This window comes from Somniosus microcephalus, chromosome 5, assembly GCF_052327205.1.
Source record: "Somniosus microcephalus isolate GS21.2 chromosome 5, FLI_Smic_1.0, whole genome shotgun sequence".
In the NCBI taxonomy this organism is placed as follows: Eukaryota; Metazoa; Chordata; class Chondrichthyes; order Squaliformes; family Somniosidae; genus Somniosus; species Somniosus microcephalus.
Window position 1 is genome coordinate 121,649,688 of NC_140991.1, and position 21,216 is coordinate 121,670,903.

Here is a 21,216-nt window from a genome sequence, read left to right on the forward strand (position 1 = left end):
CTCTCTCTCCTTCCCCCCCTCTCTCTCTCTCCTTCCCCTCCCTCTCTCTCTCCTTCCCCCTCTCTCTCTCTCCTTCCCCCTCTCTCTCTCTCTTCCCCCCTCTCTCTCTCTCTCCTTGCCCCACACAGACAGACAGATGGACAGACTCATTGATATATATGGATAAAAATTAATTCTACTTTTTTCATAACAACAGCACTCCAGCTAGTTGATCATACAAAGACAGTTGCTGCATTTAAACTTCAGTATCCATTTTTACCCAGTCATCTGTTTGTTAATTTTAAGATTAGTTTTATCAACCTTTCATAGGAACAGATCTTCTCTCTATTAATGTGGTCCACTCATTGCACCCAGATTCATGTTCCCCTCCCTCCCAGAACCACGATTGGGTTCCCCTTGTCCTCACCTTCCACCCCAATAGCCTCCACATTCTACGGATCATCCTCCACCATTTCCGCCACCTCCAGCGTGATCCCACCACCAAACACATCTTCCCCTCCCCCCTCATTCAGCATTCCGAAGGGACTGCTCCCTCTGTGACAGCCTGGTCCACTCCTCAATCACCCCCAACACCTCCTCCCCTTCCCACGGCACCTTCCCGTGCAAGCGCAGGAGATAAAACACCTGCCCTTTTACTTCATCCCATCCAGGGCCCCAAACACTCCTTCCAGGTGAAACCACGATTTTCTTGTACTTCTTTCAATTTAGTGTACTGTATTCACTGCTCACGATGCGGTCTCCTCTACATTGAGGAGACCAAACACAGATTTGGTGACCTTTTTGCAAAACATCTCCATTCAGTCCGCAAACCTTCCGGTTGCCTGTCACTTTAATTCTCTGCTCCACTCCCACTCTGACCTCTCTGTCTTCGGCCTCCTACACTGTTCCAGTGAAGCTCAATGTAAGCTCGAGGAACAGCACATTATCTTTCAATTAAGCACTTTATAGCCTTCCGGACTCAACACTGAGTTCAACAATTTCAGATCATAAACACTGCCCCCATTTTTTCAGATGGCAACTGTTGATGATTCTGCTATTCCCATTTACACCTCTCCTAGACCCATCTTTTGTTCCTTTACTTATCCCATTACCATCTCCTTTCACCTCGCACCATCTTCCCTTTTGTCTATTAATCACTCCTGTCTTCCATCCTATCACAGACCTTCCCTTTTGTTCTTTCCTCCCCTCCCCCCTTCCCCTGCCTCTGTACTTGCTTAAACCCTGTTATATCTCTAACTTCTTTAAGTTCTGACAAAAGGTCATCGACCTGTTTCTCTCTCCACAGATGCCTGACCTGCTGAGTATTTATAGCATTTTCTGTTTTTATTTCATGTTGCAACCTCTAAGTAATAGATCACCTTGTTAACACTCAGTTAGACAACTGTTCCTTAGGCCACCTGTGCACCTATCCATAATGAACTGACCTCACCTAATAATGCAAGGTCTGCTCATTTAAATATTCTAGAGGCAGACTTAGTGTATGAAGTGTTGGGAGCATAATGGGATGAAAGATGGGAATATCAGCTATGGAAGGCCTGCTGTCTGCCCATACAGCACCATCATTTTCTATTACAGAATGCTTCAGGACACAACAACCCTTTCAGTACATTGGTCTTTGGAGGCAAAAAAGTGATGGTCAAGAACTGAGGGTGGTACTATTAGACAGTACAGGAAAATATTTACATTTTTAGGTGACACCTTCCCTGAAGCACCCATTGCACTGGGTGCTCCCCAGGCACTCCAGCTGCATTTTGGGGAGGGTCTCTAATTTGAATGAGATTTGGATCCTTGATGAGCCTTATGCACACTTGATGAACAAGCTCCCAGCACCCTAACTGCTTCCTGCCCACACTGTCCAGTGCTCAGTACAATAGGCTGGTCCAGACATCAAGCCTATGTTTCATAATATAGGTCCCTGGTACCTGAAACACCACATTATTCACCCCTAATTTTGTATGGCCCTCAGATTTCCTCACGGTCTTGTGCTTCATATCATAATATATCTGTATTCATTAAGTGAAGTTGCAGGATTTTGAAGGATTAATATAGACACCAATTAAATATCTTCTACATTACATGTATTTGAAAAAAACATAAGAGGCTAGTTGCAAATACAATCAATGGAATGATTATCGAGAGGCAGGTATTTTTAGGCCACAGATCTCACCAGTAAAAGTAATTGAGGTCTGCCAATCAGCGCCAGTGCTGTCGAGAGCTTTCGCTTTGTGCCACCGCTGTATGTTTTCACGACTTCATTGACATGTGAGGTCAGGTACAGCCGATGAGCAAGATCATGAATATGCTACAATGACCAACAAAGAACAAAACACCATATTAATGAAACTTTATGATAGTCATAACTGGGACATATATTATTGTGTCTAATACGTCAAAAATGAAATATGTTAATAGACTAAAAGACAAGGCCTGCACAAACTCAACTGGCTTGACTAGGCTGAATGAGGTTGTATCTTTTATATGAATCAGCAATTTTCTGTCTTGTACCAGTAATCCAAGCTGGAACTAACATAAAAAACAAACAGGGAGAAGTGCCAGCTTATATTGGCAGTACCAGCTCCAACAATTGGTTCAGATCTGGCTCCAGGCTTGATGGGCTGGGGTCACCTCAGGCTTCAGCCAAGTTAGGTCACTCATTTCTACCCATAACATACTACAATACAATCACTCTTTTAGAGCCTAAATACTGTAATATTTTGAGTCGTTCAACTTTATTCCCCATTCATATTGAAGGTTTCAGAAATTACATGAAGAACCCTAATGCTTTGCAGGAAGAACACAATTATTAAAAACATTTCCCAAGCATTTTTATCTTCTTTTGCCACTTCTGTTCCAAAGAAAAATGAAGGATGTGTATTGGGTTAGCTGGGAAAGAGTAAGATACATTTCCTGTTAGAGATTTGGACTACAATTCAATTCATACCGTGATAAGATATTAAAATTAAAAAATATTGGATCAATCTTACTACACAGTTAACAAATTTAATAGAGTGGACTAAAAATGTCTTATCATTTGCTGGAAAAGCTGTGAATAAGTGGGAATGAATTTTTACATTTTTTAGTCATGTAATTTACTCAAAGACTTCTGGGGTTCAGTGCAACGGTTTGACAGAGACAGCACCAATCCATGTAACAGAAGAGAGAACAGGCTTGCCTGTGTGTGCTTCCTTATGAGGACATAATGATCTTGAGGTAAAAGGGTCTGGCCAATACATTGTGAGAACTGGTCAGGAAATGTGTGACTTCAGTGTGGTTCAAAAAGGAGCTTTTGTCATATAAAATGGACAGAGGACTTCTCCTTATCGCCATTTAGCAGGAGGTGCGATTCATGCAAAGCAAACAGTTTTTAGCCAGGCCTTTTTCAACCCCTGCCCCCACCCTCATAGAAAACAGGCAGGGGACAGTTAAAATGGAGTGGGAGGCTTACCCACTCCTTTCCCACCCCAATCTGACCAACTGTAATTTTAAATTGTAGGCAGCAAGGACACCAGCTCTAGTAATGCTTAACCACCAGACAAAACCTGCTGGGAACAGCAGCTGGGAGCTTCAGAACAGGCGCAGCAAAGTTAGTTTTTTACATTTTGTAAAGTTTCCTTATAGGCCAAGAGCAGCAGGGTCTCTCCTGCCCTGTGATTTCTTCCATATCCCCAGACCGGGATTCTCCTCCTGGAGCAGTTACCTTGCATCAGGATCTCTAGCAGTGGACAAACACCCAATTGAGATCCTACATGCAGAATTCTGTAAAAGTATCCTCCGGACTCAAAGGAAAACCGTAAACAATGCATGCAGGGCAGAACTAGGCCAATATCCATTAATAATCACTATCCAAAAAAGAGCCACCAAATTTTGGAAACACCTAGAAATGAGCAACCCCCAATGCTATCATTACGAAGCCCTGAAATGCCAAGAGAGGACCATAAAGAAGAATACCCTCAGTCAACTAGTCCTGGGACTCAGTGAAGTAACTACTAACACTACTAACAATAACCAGCCCCAGGACAGTGACAGCGTAACACAAAGAATTCGACCCAACACAATCGTCGCTAAGCAAAAGGAAAAATATCTGTCATATTGGGCAGAAACAACAAAAACCCAAAGCAAACTCAATTGCTACTTGGCCCTAAACAGACAATACAACATGGCTGATTACCTGACCATGGTAAAGGATAGCAAACTGAGAAAAACTTTGACAATGTACAGACTTAGTGAACATAACCTGGCGATCGAAAAAGGTAGACACAGGCAGACCCGGCTACCAAGAGAGGACAGGATATGCTCTCACTGCAGTCAGGGAGTGGTGGAGACAGAGATGCACTTCCTCACAGCTTGTAGAAAATATCAGGGCATAAGGGAGAATTTCTACCCAAAATTCACAAAAATATGCCCGGAATTCAGAAATTTGAATGACGACCAAAAACTCCCATACCTACTAGGGGGAAGAGAGAAATTGCGTAACACTAGCGGCACACTATGTTACAGCTTGCCATAAACAGAGGGACAACCACTAAATATAAGAAAAGAGTATATATAAATTATATGAAAGTATATTTATACACTCAGGGATATATCTGTTTATACACTGTATGGATAGATCTGTATTTTTGTGAACAAACATGAATGTTTTCCGATGCTTTGGCAACATAAGATGTAACTTGTCATGCCAATAAAGCGTTTTGAATTGAATTGAATTGAATTGCTGTACGATTTTAATGGCTGGGCAGCTGCTTCCTGCTAACTTCCCGACCGTTTAGTTCGGCAAGCAGCATGCTAATGAGGCCCATTCCACCCGGGAGTTAAAACCGAGGCCTGCATGTCTAGCAGATCAACCTGGGACCTTCCTGATTTCTACGCAGGTAAAATTTTTACTAAATTAATTTACTTGTATTGCTTTGGGATATTAATTTTGCTGGCACAGTAAAATGCAGGTTAGAGTTCATTACATTCAAGTATATTCATTCTGCTAATCCTTGACAGTGCGAAGCTATTAAGAAACACCATCTGCATGAAACACAGCCACTTAAGTAGTTTCATGCATGTCAGGTCCATGAAACACAGACACTTACAGCTTATGACACCATACAGCAACCTATTTGAGGATTAATTAGCTATAACCTCATACCTCTTCATACAAAGAATTAATGACACAGCATTAAGTCGGTAGGTTTCTGCATTTCCACTATCACTGTGCAAACTGGACATTTAATGAAAAAGATTCTTCACAATTTGAATTTATTGTGCAAAATAGGTAATAAGTACACTACTGTAGTTAACCTTTAAAATTAGTATGTAAAGACTCACCAGCTGCCAGCCATTGCAAAATGTCATTTAGTGACATTAGCTCATTTGTTAGCACAATAGATCCTGAACTTAACTAGACCAATGGATTTTAAAGGTACCAGTCAATTGGCAAATCTGATAGTGAGCTTTGTATAGCAACTCTATCATAAATGGGTCAATAATTAGTTTTTTAATTGTACTTTTGCATCAGATTAAAGCTTTAATGGAATCTTAATTACTAAATATACATATATTTATTACAGAAGGAGAGCAAGTTTGGCCCTATTATTAAAGTTGATGGCAGTTGACTTCATTGTTTTGATTTAATAATGTAGTTAGTGTTGGGCATAACAGTAAATGCATGGGAAGCTAAAGGGCAGTGAAAACAACATCAGTGTAGACTATGATATACCAGAAGTTAACAAATTGGATGTAGCGAATGCAATGTCAAGATACAGCAGGGATTCTTTGACCCGAGAAGATAGAGGATTGACCAAGAAAGAGCATGATTTGGGGCTAAAAACAAAGAAGTTAATGTCACAAAGAATCAGCATGCACCCCACTCCCTAGAAACTATCTTGTCAATCCTCCAACAATTCAGCTTTGGGTGCTTCCCAGCCTATCTGGATCTCACAATGGCCCATATTTTCCGAACCCTACAGGTGTGTACAAGCTGTGTACACACCCGTAGGGACCTCGCAATGCCTCTTGACAGTTTGCACGCCTGCCCTGGAGAAGGGCCTCTGCGGGTGGAGAGTTCCGCTTTCTGCAGAACCTCCGCCCGCTGAAAACCTTTAAAAATCTTACGCCTGGTAAAAGCTAGCATAAGAGTTTAAATAAAGTAAAAAAAAAATTATAATTTAAAAATTCTTTTAAAAAAGGTAAGTTTATTTTTAGCCCCATAGAAAACTTCAACTTTTTTTCAAAAAATTTAATTTTTGTTTAAAATATTTAATTTAATGTAATTTTAACTAATTTTAAAAACATGATTTTTTTTTACATTTATTTAATGTTTTGATGTGTTTTTGGAGTGATCTCCATTCATACTTTTGACAGGTCTAAGCTGTCAAAAGTATGAAGGGAGATTCCCTTCTTCCATTGGTTGAGCTGGCCCACATGATCCCAGGGATGCTTGCGAACCGCATGAGCCCCTGGGATACCTGGACCTCTGCGCATTTCGTAGAGCAGAGGCCCAGGAGCAGAAATAGCCAGACATCTGGACGCCTCAGGTAAGGGCGTAGATTTTTTCCAGGTCGGAGGCCTCCGCACGCAGGAAGCCTCTGATCAGAAAATACGGGCCATTATGTTTTGTAGATTCTCCATTTTCTTCTGCATGAATATATGTAAATGTTGTCAGTGGACATGGACATGGCTGCAACTAGTTTTAATGCTACTTCAGCATTCAGTGCCCCCAGCTATTCATGACATCATCATGCTCAATTCTGCAGACTCAATCCAACTGATACACTTTGGACACATAAGAAGTAAGTTCGTGCTCACTTCTAGCATCCTCGTGGTTTCATATTGAAGGGAATAAACATACTTTAGACCATCTATTCACATACCGGGAAAGTGTAGGGAAATGGTATTAGAGTGGATAACTCCAGTGAAGAGCTAGCACGAAAAAAGCGCAATAGGCTAAATGGACATCATTTCTATGAATATAGAGGGATTTACTGTGACTCACTTTCTTGATCATCTCCTCAGGCATTCCACGGATTCTAGCGTAGTAGTACAGGTGCTCCCAGCCAGTCAAGTAGTCATCCAAGGCATCATACTGGGGACAGTATCCAATCAGAGCCCCATCAATATCAGTATCCATGATGTCTTGTTCAGCCCTAGTCATAAAAGTAGTGAACATGTCCATACTGATTACACTACACAGAAAAAAGCATCACGCACTCACTTTTGCAGCTGATTTAACAGCATGGATTTGGCCAAAACCCAAAACATAAGTTTTGGCAGCAACACATACACCATAACCAAGGTAAAACTCACACAGAATAAGTCTCTATTTGATGAAGAAAATAAGAAGAAACTAATCTTGTAGTTTGCTAACAACCATAGGTTGCATGTTAAATTCCGGATGCAACTATCCCAAATAGGTATGCTTTCCTAGTTCTTAATTAGGAAACAAAATACATCTTAGAAAGGAAAAAAGAATTCAGCCACAGACACCAATCCTGCCATATAGCATGCTTTGTGTTGGTTAGATTTGGGGCAAGATTGACAGCTGCATTACAGCAGTATTTGGCACAATGCATCAAAAAATTTATTTTTGGGAAGTGAATGCACATCCCAGTGCCAGGTGTCAGCACTATTAAAGGGAATACTTCTCTAAAACACTCTCAGCACAAAGCACTACCAGGTCAGCGGTATAGGTTAGCCAGATGCAGAGTAAAACCCTGTCTATTCTGTGCCAGTAATGTGTCTTAACCCCCAAACTCAGAAGAGCACTCCTGAATGTACCATTACAATCTCTGAGTAAGATAACTAATTAACTGCAAAACTCTGAGTTGTGTGCCCTGTGAGTTCACCAAGAATTGACTCAAGTTTAACTAATCCTATTTTGTTCGGGACCTTTAAAGCTAGCAGAAGGAACACTTTCATCACAGAGGTTTAAGGACAATGTGCTAACACACTGCACCACTCAATTGCTAGTTGTATTCTGACTAAAGGAAGGCAAATGGAGGAAGAATGGAAAACTGCAGAAATGGTGATAGAAAGCTAATTAAAAAAAGAACGTCATTATTTTTGAAATGTGCAAACAAAAATGCTGCTCTTGTCTTCAATGGATTAATCACAAAATTAATCATTATTGAGAGCTTAAGTTACATAGGTCATCTATAGCAGAAAAGGTTCAGTGAATTACATGAACAATAGTTATTTAATTTTAAGGCATGAAGATTCCAGGCCCAAAGAATGAAAAACTGACAGGCCATATAATTACCCTGCAGTGGTCCTGATAATTGCATGTCCTGAAGATTGTTCTATGTCTCCTGTTAGCATGTTGAATGTGGTAGTTTTCCCAGCCCCATTCACGCCCAGGAGCCCAAAACACTATACACAAAAGAAATTACTGGAATTTAAAATGGAGAAGTACTGGTGCGTAGAGTTCAGAAACAAATAATGAAGGTCCACATGCACATTTCACTCTACTGAGCTAAAAATGGTCCAAATGAGTCATTCATGTATGGGACTATGTCCAGGCTCCAGATCATTTCCCTGTCTTCCTCATTAGGCAGGACTACAAGTCCTGGTTGCCAGCTCTTATATTTTCTCCTTTAGGCAACCTGCTGAAGTGCCTAGATCTCATTTATCAGGGGAAGACTCCAGAAAACAATCCCTGTTACCATCTTAAAATTCTAGGCCATGCAAAGGGCATACAGCAGAGCTAGGGCCTACGTGATATGGAAGTGCTTGGCACTGTCTTTTCCTATATGTTGGGAGATCTTCTCTACATATACAGACCTCTAATAGCTCAGTTTCTCCAAATGTGATTAAAAATCAAACAAGAAGTCAGGAGACTAGGTGATAAAGACAATTTACAGAATAGAAAATTTGGGAGGGGGTTCTTGTTGTTTGTATATAGTCACTCAGAACTAGAATTGGGATCAAGTCAGCACACACTGCTCCTGTGTCATCTCATGACACTTTCAAAAGGATTATTTTAAAAAGATTAATTCGGGTGAATTCCAGCTGTGTAATATTAAGGAGAACATGTTAACATGTTCCTTTGAAATTCTTCTGACCTCTATTTTAATGAAGACATTAATTCATTGAATGCCTTCATGAAATTAGCAGACAAATGAACTATTTATGAACATGTTAATGCATCATTACTAATATTGCACAGTATAACTTCAACTAAAACAGTATCATAACACAAGTTCCTTCCACTTCTGGCACACATAGGGAATAAAAAATCTGTACATGAAATTTAGTAATTCCACTGGGGAAAAGAAATCTGTAATAAAGTATTTAAACACTGAATTTAGTTGCAAGCTAGAGGAGGTTAAAAAAAAACTGAATTAACTTGCGGCTTCTTGACAATGTTACTAGAACTAGATAATTCTAAAAATAATTAACTTTTATCTGTACCTCTCCTGCAGGCACCCCCACGGTGACTCCTTTTACAGCTGTAACTTTCTTGTTTAGCATCTGGTAACATTTCTTTAGGTTGTGAATCTGTAAAATGTCATTGCTTGCTCCTCCATTCAGAACCCGTTCATGTTCCTTCCTCACATCTTCATCCTCGCTGTCGCTGGTTGTATCATGCAGGGAATCCTTATATCTGGATATTTAAGTAAAACTGTCAAAACATCTTGTACATTTTATATGATAAAATTCAGTCTAAATGTACTCAGAAAAGTATTAAAGGTTCACACTCATTTAAACAGTAGCTCATCATTAGAATTTGAAAAATAAAGTGATACTGATACACTGTCCAAACAAAAGAGGTGGTATCTTGGACTGTGCATGTACAATGAGCAAACCATAAGATCATCCTAAAGCAAAGATTCCAAAGCCTTGACTGATCCAGCTGAGTCCTGCAGTGTAGCCCTGAGCAAGTCTCCAGATTTGTGGTAGTTTGCTGCATGCTACACAACTATTCCATTTAGAAGGGCCAAGCCTTGCAGCTGCCACAGGAGAAAGAAGTGCAGGAGCAAGAAGAAGGAGGGGATGAGGAAGCCTAAGGGCGAGCAGTACTGCCAACTGCCAGAGATGTACGGCAATACATTATTGAGGAGAGATTCTCCTAACCAAGCCCTCCCCCTAGCCCCACACCAACAGTCCCACCATTTGACCCACTCCTTTCACCCACCTTCTGAATATACTCCAATACTTTTCCTCCTACATAACCAAGAATATGAAGACCAACATCACTACAAAAAATACCTCTTTACTTCACATCGGGCACATTGTGGATTGAACACTTTTTTCCTTCTTGTAATATTTAACTGAAATCATCCGAGTATAATCCTTTAGTGCCTGGCCTCTGTGCTGGTTTTCCTATTCTAGTGCTACTACAAGATGCAGGAGCCTGTGAGGTGGAAAGCTGCTGATCATCCACGGAGAGTACTTGAGATACCCATGGTGGGCAACTTCGAGCAGCTCAGGGCCTGAGAGCCTGGCTGTAGATTGCTGTGTCCCAGAATCAGCCAAGGCAGTCTGAGTCAGCTGGCTGTTTGGAACCAACAAAGGCACTGGGTCAGAGGCTGGCAGGGGAGCAGATGTGCTGTCATGCTGAGACAGGACAGCACAAGCCTCTCCCATGGAGCCAATGCAACTGTCATGGGGCTGCATCTCTACACTCCCACTGCCCTGCGTGAGAACAGAGTTAAGGAGTGTAGTGATGTTCTGGAAGCCCCTATCCATGTTATCTACACTCCGATGCATGCTTTCCTTCATGAATTGAAAGACTGAGGAAACACTTGAATCCAGAACCACAATGGCAGCAGTCTGAGCTCCCAGCAAAGCTATCAGTGCTGTCACCAGAGGCTCCATTATTGTGGGCCACACTGCAGTGTTTATAGAACTGACCACTTGCTCCATGGTTGCCTCCCCTTTAAGAGCTGCAGGCTGCCTTTAAATATCTTCAGGAACACCCGATATTCAAGCCCCTGATGAGGGAAGCTGCCAATCAGTAGCAGGACTAGCACTGGCAGCCTGCTTATCTCATGATAATGAGGGCCCCTGTCCAATTTCGTCTGCTGATTGCACCCACGTGATTAGGCACAGCACTGAACTTTACCCCAATAGCTCCTATGCTGTTGGGGCTGGGGAAGGAAGCATAGTTGTATGTGAAGAATGAAAGAAAGCAGTGGAGAATTAAGACCGGATGAATATACCTGATTATTTTTGTGAATTTAGATGTAACTTTGGTAACAGAAGATTAAATAAATAGGATAAAGTCCATAATAGCATAGACCCAATATGATAGCGTATATGGTCTGGGGAAGGAGCAGGCTTGTTGGGCCAAATGCCGTATTTAATTCTGTGCTTTCTTCTCCCTAAGTTTTGCTACTTGCAGGTTTCTTATTTTTAAAATACATCTGCATCTCCCCTTTACAGTACCTTTTTAAAAATTAAAAAAGGACCAAAATGACCATCATACCTGAGCTTGTGTAGCAGATTTCCTTGGAATAGGAGTCGAATTGACAAGAAGAGGCATCCCTCGAGTGTTATCGCCACAAACACCCAGCCAAGGAATTCCATTTCAAACGGACTCACATAGGAGTTTACCCCAAAATCCTGGGTGAGATCAAATTTCAACTGATTGTAGGATAGTTCTATCAACCCAAAGGACAGGCAGAACTGTGGGAAGATGATGAAGACCCAGCGAAGTACACTGTAAACTCTCAGTAATTGCTGAAGGAGAGGGAAATAAAACATAGACATTGGGGTCAATTTTCTGGCAGCCGTTGGGCAGCTTTTCATGCGGCCGGGGGCCGAAAATCGGCGAAAAAGCGGGTCGGCCCCCGCCTGATTCCCCGCCCCGTCCGACTTTCAGACCGCTGTTTCCCCACGACCCGCTTCAGTCCCGGCCGCCGCTGGCGGGACTGGTCGTCAGCACACTAATGACCAATAATTACCTTGTTGAAATAGATTTTCTGGGGCCGTTGCGACTTTGGGGCTTTCCCCACATCAAACACGCCTGCGGGGAACCCCGCTGATGAGACCTGGCGTGAAGCTTGCCGGCTTGCTAGCAATCAGCTGCAGGTCAATCGGAGAAGCTGCGATTTAAAAGGGACAGCACTTGTATGTTGAAGGACCTTGTTGTTGCAGGTTTGGGGCTACTTCTTCAAGGCTTAGGTACAGCTGTGGAAGGTTGGAGCCTCACACACTTCTCCAATGCGATTTCCTGGGAAGCCCCTCTTGCCACCCTCACTCAGCGCTTCCTTAGCGGAGACATCTACAAGAAGCATGGGACACCTTTTTTCCCTTCCCTTCTTGCCATTAGAGGATCTCCAGCAGCAGAGGCGGCAGCAGCAGAACCAGGAACAGCAGGATCATCAACAGGAGCACCAGGCTGCTGCTCACTCACCTGAAGCTGCACAGGCCAGAAGGGGCCAGCGCTTGGAAGTGGCTTGAGAGCACCTTGCTGCGCTTTAGGGGGCCATGGGGACCCGTTTCTGCACTGGCAGTCCTACTCAGAAGGACTTCCATGAAGATCTGGTTTCTCTGTTCAACATATGGCCAACGCTCCTCAAGAGATGTCATTCTCTTATGAGCACTCACCATGTTTTCCGTACCCTGGCGAGTTATCTCCTCCATGGAGGTTGCCAACCTTTCTATGGTGATGCGTTCATGCGCCAATGACTCCACAAAGGCTCTGCTCATGGTCGCTATGGACTCCTCCATTCGCAGCGACCCTAGAGACAAAACCTGCCAGAGACTCCTGCATCTGTGCATGGAGATCCATCACCTCTTCTCTTGCGGATGGACCCAGAGGCAGAGGGTCGACATGCAGCGCAGCTGAGCTGAGCTGGCAGAGTCCTGCGCCCTCCGACGAGGACTCTCCACTGCTGTCCCTGTCTCCAGAATCTGCTGAGGCTCACTTGTGAGCTGTGAAACACCAGGTGACAACACTACTCTATGTCCCGAAGGTCCCCCTGAGGTGTGAGTGTCTGCCCTGGTGCTGGGTGCGCTTACTTCTGCTGACGCTGTGCCCTCAGAGGTTGGCGCTTCCTCTGAGTCTGGCTGCACAGCCTCTTCCTCCTCTACAGTGAGGACGGGGGCTCTGGATGATACTGTGGGGGAGTAAAGGAAGGAGTTAGAGATGTAATGCCAAGGTTCTTCTGGTGACTCCCAGTGAGTTGGCATCTGCTGACACCTGCACCCATACAGCATTGGTCTCAGTGGGAGGCCTCTTCCTCCCTGACCTAGGGAAGAGGACCTCCCTGTGGGCCCTAACCCCATCCAATAATGCCTGCAGTGAAGCCTCGTCGAATTTGAAGGCAGCTCGGGGTCTGGCACTGGCCACAGCTGCTGCAGGCTCCTCTGCCATCCTGTATGGTTCGTTTGGAAGCCTTCAGAGGATGCAGTACTTGCTATGGACCTTGAAAGCACCACGAATGATGACATCATACTGTGGGGCTTTCTGACTCGAACTGGACAATTAGCAAGGCTTCCCACATGCTGGGAATTAATTGGCCACTTGAGGGAAAATTGCGTGGAGCTGGCTGACACTTTTTTATGTGCGTCAGAAACCCCACATTCGGGGAAACCCAACCATTTCCCACACAAGCCGAAAATCGGGGCCATTATCTCTAGAATTAAAATGTTTGTTTTGACAGCACATTCATTAATTAGCCCATTCCCAAACTTACCTGAATTGTAGTCACCTACACACCACCCACCCTCCCTATCTCAATTTGCTTTATATTAATTCCTTACTTTCATTAAATCTCTATGCCTTTCCCAGCACATGATGATACCCTTGAAACTTAAATTTATCTTGCTACGATCTCTTTTAGAGTTGTATTCTGCACTCTATGCTGGCTGATTTAGCAAACAGTTAGAAGCTGTTATTGGAAGGTTGGTATTCCAGAAGGATGGATTCAAAGAGCTGAAAGGCATTCTTCATCCTAACCTATCTTGCATGTTATTCTAATTACATCTTAATGTCCATAGTGTAGGCCCAGTAATTCCTGTCACAACGCGTGAGTACGGACGGGGTACTCACGCGTGTGCCCGGAGGAATTGCCGGTTTTCAGCATGCACAGCGCATGCGCTGAAAACCGGCATTTCCTGCCCTCTGACCCAAGGGGTTAAGAGGCAGAACGCGTGCGACTGCACAGGCAGCGCGTGCGCAGTGAAATTCCTTTTTTTTTTCCCCAGAGTTGCCCGAGTGTAAAGGCCTCCGGTTTTTACGCGTGGAAAAACCAGACGTAAGTACTTAGTTTTACAGGTAAGTGGTCTTTTAGTACTGCTACTGTTTGGAAGGCTGTCACGTTAGCCTTAAAGCCAACTTGTTTAAGTCCATAACTTCTAGTTTTGTGGTTATTGAAGGCCCGTCAATTTCAATCACTAAGATCAGAGCTAACATCTCAACACGCTGACTGGTTCACAGGAATGAGTCATACAGATCCTGGGATCTTTATGTAAGAGAAGTCAGGGGCGGAGCCAAGAGCCAAGACCTGGAACCTCCCAGGTTAGTCGGGAAAGAGGAAGTGAAACTATACACAGTGGGGGAGGGTAATATACATGAGTGCAAAACGAATACAGGATCAAGACAAACAGATTTCATTACAAGTACAATTTAGAATTTTTTTTTCCACAGGTTTATTATTTTTAAAGAATTTACAGTAAGGTAAGTTTAGTTTTAGACCCTATTTTTTTTTAATTTATTTTTTTCAAAAATTTGATTAATTTAAAATATTTTTTTTAACTTATTTATAGTTAATATAATCAGTGGGATGTTTTTTAAAATTTTATTTAAAGTTTAAGTAGTGTTTTGGCAGCCCATACTTTTCATGAGTTTGACAGTTCTTACTCTCAAACTCATGAATGAGTTTCCCCTCCCCTGATTGGCTGCAGAGTGCTCACCTGATCCCAGCCGGCACATCGCACTAACTACGCCGCTGGATCAGGTAAGCACATCGCGCCGACATCTGAACCGGGCCAGTGACAGGAAATGCAAGCAGGCCCGGGCTTCAGATGTCGGCGCACCGGGTGAGTGCACATCGGGGGCTTGCACGCGCGGCAAGCTCCCGATCCTAATTTCAGGGCCGTAATGTTTTCCTGCTTATTGATGAGTTTAATGGAAGGCATTTCATCGATTAGACTGATAATGCTCACTTATGCTCAAATTTTGTTTTCTTTTTGTGCTGCAATATTGCACTGCTCTAGGTTTGCCCCATACCAGACCCAAGTCTGGGTTTCAAAAGAATAATTCCCACTGTACCAGAATTTTCTCTTTCTATTCTCCTTTAAAAAAAGTTTGACACCTTACAAAGACAGGCATCAAAATTAAGTTCTAAACTCAAGGCATTATGATGTGAACTAGTATTGTTAGGGACTAATTTGAGACCCAAAGAATTCCTCACTTGTGGTTCTTTGCAGGAATTTTCAGAAATCAATTTGGTCTGACACAATTTTTCCAATATACAATATACAATTTAGGGATTATTTTGGGGTTGTTTACTTACCCCTTGGTTGGATAGTAGTGCCAGAAAACGAGGAAGATAGGTTGCAAGGATAGTGCAGAGACCCAACACTAAGTTAATTGCAACATATGTGATAAAAGCTACGTCTGGACTGGAGAAGAACCTTGACAGGAGATACATCCAGGGTAGTGTGGCAAATCTGAAAGACAGATAGAAAAACAAGACAGATGAGCAAGCAGAAAAGCCAATATAAATGCAGTTCTTGCATAACTAGATATTAATGAAAATTACGATTCACAGATCACTTATACTTTGGCTTTATTTGAAATCGTTATTTTACCTCCTTTCCTCTTTCTGTCCAAATTACCTCTGAGGTTCAGAGAGCCAAAATCACATGGGCCCTGAAAATCTACAAAGTGGCACATCTCAACATAAGTGCTGAAATGTGTCCACCCCATGCCTCCACTGTTGACCCCGCTGAAGAGACCGGAACGTTCAGCTGAAGAGTCCTGGGCTGGGACGGGGTAGGAGGGGCACCGGGTCTCCCCACCAGAAGAAATTTACAAAGGGAGGCACTCTAAAACTTAAAAAAAAAAAAGGCTGTCCAAATCTTTGGGGGTCTAGGTAAGCCCCACTTCTGCCCCTTGGTCGGCCAGTGTGCTGTTTATGCCATTTTTTTCGGGTTTGCCACCGCTCTTCTGTCAAAGTTTCGGTGGAAAAGCGGGAGAAGCCCCTTCAATGCAATTGGCTGTTGTAATAACATCACTTCCCAAGAAACAAACTAGGGCTGATATTACAAGGCTCTGCTCCTAGTACAGAATCTGTCTAGATGGGAGCCTGGGTCACAGAATTGATCCTACAGTGTTAAGCCCTATTTCCGATCTGCACTCGTGTCTATCGAGGCTCCATTCCTGAAGCAGAGCTTCAGAATAAGCCCTCTTATTTAAAGTTCTTTTATCCTGACCAGGTTATAGCCTATATACATTCAGAGAATTGCAAGTTAGCAACACGGTATTGCCAGAGGCATAGATGAATTAGCAAAAATGATGTTAAAGAATTCATTCATTACATTGGCAGTTTGCTTTTTAGCAAAAAGCACTGGACTATCAGTTGTTTACATTTTTTTGGTGGTCATAATTTCTTTACCAGTATCATTTGACTGCCTATGAAAATGCAATGTGTAGGATTTCCTGTTGGTGGTGAACGAGAACATAATTAATAAATATGCCTAATCAACAGCAGTATCTGAGAACGCAACAGACTTTAGATTGTGCAATCTCCAAGTATTTAAAAAAAGAAAGAATGCATTTATATAGCGCCTTTCATGACCTCGGGATATTCCAAAGCACCTCACAGCCAATTAAATACTTTTGAAGTATAGGCACTGTTATACTGCAGGAAAATGCAGCAGACAATTTGCTCACAAGAAGATCCCACAAACAGCCATGAGCTAAATGAATAGATAAACTGTTTTAGTAATAAATATTGGCCAGGATACCAGGAGAACTCCTCTGCTCTTCTTTGAAAAGTACTATGGGATCTTTTACATCCACCTGAGAGGGTAGACAGATTAACATCTCATTCAAAAAACAGCACCTCTGAAAGTGCAGCACTCGCTCAGTACTGCACTGAAGTGCGGCATAGATTATGTGCTCAAGTCTCTGGAGTGGAGCTTGAACCCACGACCATCTGACTCAGAGGGTAGAGTGCTACCACTGAGCTAAGGCTGATTTATATTTAGGGGTACTTCAGGGAAAGAGAGTACGCTGGTTAACATGGGCGCTTGTCAAGGGTACTTCCAGTGATATTACTATCAGTGGAGGAGATTAGGATAGACAGGAGATGGCTTTATCTCTTCTGCAGCTGAAATAAATCATCTCTCTGGGATGCTGTAGCCATGACTGCAAACTAAACAAATATCATTCAGACCCTTTTATTCCTTTATCTGTAATCTTATAACTACATTCCTGCTAATAGTTTATTAACAATTTTATTATACATGTCCTTGTTTTTAATCGCCTGGCAGGAAACTGCAGTGATGGAGATTCTACTGCTTGCTTATGATACCCATCTGACCACTGCAATAATTGTGTGATGTGCAGTATATGCATTAGCTCCATGATATATTAGGGTATTTGGCATCAACCTCTGGTACTTCACCCATTCTTAATCGGATGCCAAACAGTACAATCCACAAAGAAATGTGTAACGATCAGCAGTGGTAATTTGGTTGAGTTTTTCACTTCTAGCCTAGAAACACTAAGGCCAGTTGTAATGCTCTCATCCACTATCTCAGCTGAGATCAGTTAACTCAGCACAGATCAGGGATTAAATCTGGAATCTTCCTGGTATATATGGCTCAATGCCGCACTATGAAGTCCATGTTTATTTTTCAGTTTGATGCAGCTTTAGACTGATGGGATATCACTTCTCTCATTTCTTACCCAAATAAGATCAGCAGCAGAGATGTAGCTCCTAGGTTCTCGTGGTAAGTGAACGCTGAAAATTGGAAAGTTGCAAAGACACAAATGCACAAAACTACCGGGACCAGATAGTAGACCTAGCCAAAGAGATAAAGACAAAGATTAATTGATGAAAAAAGAGAAATAAAAACAGTCCAGCATTTGTACAGGTCTCGGATATAGTTGTTATGTGGTTCCACTGATTACATCCCCCTCCCTAGTCACACGTTCATGCTGAATCAGACTGTCTATAGTCTCGCTATCCTTTTCAATCCTGAGCTGAGCTTTAACATACACGTAACCAAGATTACTGACTTGCACCATCGTAACATCCCCTACTTTAGCTCTCTGCCTTTGAAACACTGATACATGCCTTTGAAGCCTCCAGATTTGACAGCTCTAACGCTCTCCTTAACATCAGTAGTAGGGAAAATGCTAGAATCTATTATTAAGGACGTGGTAACAGGGCACTTAGAAAATAATAGGATTGGGCAGAGTCAACACAGATTTATGAAAGGGAAATCGTGTTTGACAAATCTGTTGAGTTTTTTGAGGTTGTAACTAGCAGAATAGATAAGGGGGAACCAGTGGATGTGATGTACAGTATTTGGATTTTCAGAAGACATTCGATAAGGTGCCACACAAGAGGTTATTAAACAAAATTAGGGCTCATGGGGTTGGGGGCAATATACTAGCATGGATTGAGGATTGGTTACCGGTCAGAAAACAGAGAGTAGGAATAAACGGGTCATTTTCGGGTTGGCAGGCTGTAACTAGTGGGGTACCACAAGGATCAGTGCTTGGGCCTCAGCTATTCACAATCTACATCAATGATTTGGATGAGGGGACCAAATGTAATATATCCAAGTTTGCTGATGATACAAAGCTGGGTGGGAATGTAAGTTGTGAGGAGGATTCAAGGAGGCTTCAAGCGGATATAGACAGGCTAAGTGAGTGGGCAAGAACATGGCAAATTGAATATAATGTGGAGAAATGTGAAGTTATCCACTTTGGTAGGAAAAATAGAAAAGCAGAGTATTTTTTAAATGGCGAGAGATTGGGAAATGTTGGTGTTCAGAGGGACCTGGGTGTCCTTGTACACAAATCACTGAAAGTTAACATGCAGGTACAGCAAGCAATTTGGAAAGCAAATGGTATGTTGGTGTTTATTACAAGAGGATTTGAGTACAAGAGTAAAGGCATCTTACTGCAATTATATAGGGCCCTGGTGAGAGCACACCTGGAGTCCCTTACCTAAGGAACGATATACTTGCCATAGAGGGAGTGCAACGAAGGTTCACCAGACTGATTCCTGGGATGGGGGGATTGTCCTATGAGGAGAGATTGAGTAGACCAGGCCTATATTCTCTAGAGTTTAGAAGAAAGAGGCGATCTCATTGAAACATCCAAACTTCTTACAGGGCTTGACAGGGTAGATGCAGGGAGAATGTTTCCCCTGGCTGGGGAGTCTAGAACCAGGGGTCACAGTCACAGAATAAGGGGTTGGTCATTTAGGACTGAGATGAGGAGAAATTTCTTCACTCAGAGGGTGGTGAATCTTTGGAATTCTCTACCCCAGAGGGCTGTGGAGGCTCAGTCGTTGAGTATATTCAAGACAGAGATCGATAGATTTTGAAATATTAAGGGAATCAAGGAATATGGGGATAGTGCAGGAAAGTGGAGAAGAGGTAGAAGATCAGCCATGATCTTATTGAATGGCGGAGCAGGTCCGAAGGGCCAAATGGCCTCCTCCTGCTCCATGTTCTTATTTTCTTGGTGGCCGCCCATTCTCCAACCTCAATAAACTTCAGTTTGCCCCAAACTCTGCTGTAAGTAAGTTCCATACCAAATCCCACTCGTCCATCACCCCTGTCCTCACTGACTGGCTCCTGATTCCCCAGCACATTACCTTTGTGATCCTGGTCATCTTCTACAAATTCCTCCATTGGCTAGCTCCAGCCTACTGTGCAATGTTCCCTCTGGTTTCTCCGACTCCAGATTTCTGTATATTTCCCCTTCATTTGTCCCATGATTGGTAGCAGAGCCTTCAGCCACCTGAATCCACGTCCCTCCCAAAATCTCTCCACATGTCTCTCCACTTTAAAAATCTCCTCAGGACCCATATCTTTTAACAAGCTTTCGACCAGCTTTCTTAATCTCTCCTTTCCTAGCTTGTCTATTTATCAAGCCCCTTGAGATGTTTCTTATATTAAAGGCACTATATAAATGCAACTTGTTTTTGTCGAAAAAATATTCAACAAACCTTGCCCTTTACCTCTTCTGGTACCATTTCTCCCCTTACCCTGTGGATTCTCCCCCCTGCTCTTGCTGCCCCTTGTCCACCTCTACCCCATGCCTCTTCCCCCCTGCCACCCCCCTCACTCTGGAAAAGTACATGGCACACAACAGGCAGCTAGCAGCACTTCACTGGTTGCTGACACTTGACAATATAGCCCTGGTATTCCCGACACCTGGTGAGAGACAGGCCCAAAGTGCCAGAACATTATGCAAATTAGATGATTTGCTTTATCCTGCCAGGTCCGTCCACTTGTAGAGAGGTGAATGCACTGCTAGGGGTGCAGCATGCACAGTATATTATCAGCCCCATGGTGTTGTAGATATGTATTGAGAGCTTTCAACAGTGAAGGTGTTTTGATTTCTTCTTGGGTTCAATAAAGACTCATTTATTGAAAGAGAAAGTTGTTTTAATCTAAAGTCTATTCAACTCTTTTTAACAGCCTTTTTACAGAACACTCTATACTGTGATGCAGCTAGAATCAAAGTGAAAGTAAAACTCTCTGCCTTGCTTCTCTCGGTCACATGACCTCTGCTGGTCAGGCATAAGTAATCAATACCTGCAATCATGCTATTAAGACATCATAATCGAACAGGCAAATAACATCACTATTTGCTGATATCCTTACATCTCCCTTTCTTAAAACAAAAGTATTTTACTTTTAACTAACAACATTTAACGAACTTACATCATCATTATCATGATCAAGGTTTTTTACCCTTGCTTTGTGTGTTCACATGAAATATGTCAATACACTAGAACTTGAAGAAAGAATAAGATAACATTACTTCCTTTTTTAACAATAGTCCTTAAATTTGCTTTTCTTTCTGTTGCTCCTTGAACTTCCTCACTTTCTCCCCCTCTTTTGTTTTCAGGAGGTTCTCCGGGATAGGTAAGTTTGACCTTAGCCGACGTCCCATCAGGAGTTGGGCTGGTGACATACCACACTCGAGCGGCGTTGTGCGGTATACAAGCATGCTCTGGTCGAAGTCAGTTCCACTGTCTTTTGCCTTGTACTTCAGTCTTTTCACTGTGTTTGCGGGCTCTCCTG

At 42.7% G+C, this 21,216-nt stretch overlaps 1 protein-coding gene across 1 annotated transcript in view; it reads right to left on the reverse strand.

The window, feature by feature from the left end:
- LOC147117285 (ATP-binding cassette sub-family A member 13-like) overlaps positions 1-21,216 on the reverse strand; it is a 250,509-nt gene that overhangs the window by 17,351 nt on the left and 211,942 nt on the right. The window contains exons 34-40 of the mRNA XM_085988134.1: positions 17,852-17,967; positions 15,450-15,606; positions 11,414-11,667; positions 9,397-9,589; positions 8,246-8,355; positions 6,983-7,133; positions 2,168-2,302 (exon numbers count right to left, since the gene is read on the reverse strand). Coding sequence (XP_085844260.1) covers positions 2,168-2,302; positions 6,983-7,133; positions 8,246-8,355; positions 9,397-9,589; positions 11,414-11,667; positions 15,450-15,606; positions 17,852-17,967 — 1,116 coding nt within the window. The remainder of the gene's footprint in view (positions 1-2,167; positions 2,303-6,982; positions 7,134-8,245; positions 8,356-9,396; positions 9,590-11,413; positions 11,668-15,449; positions 15,607-17,851; positions 17,968-21,216) is intronic.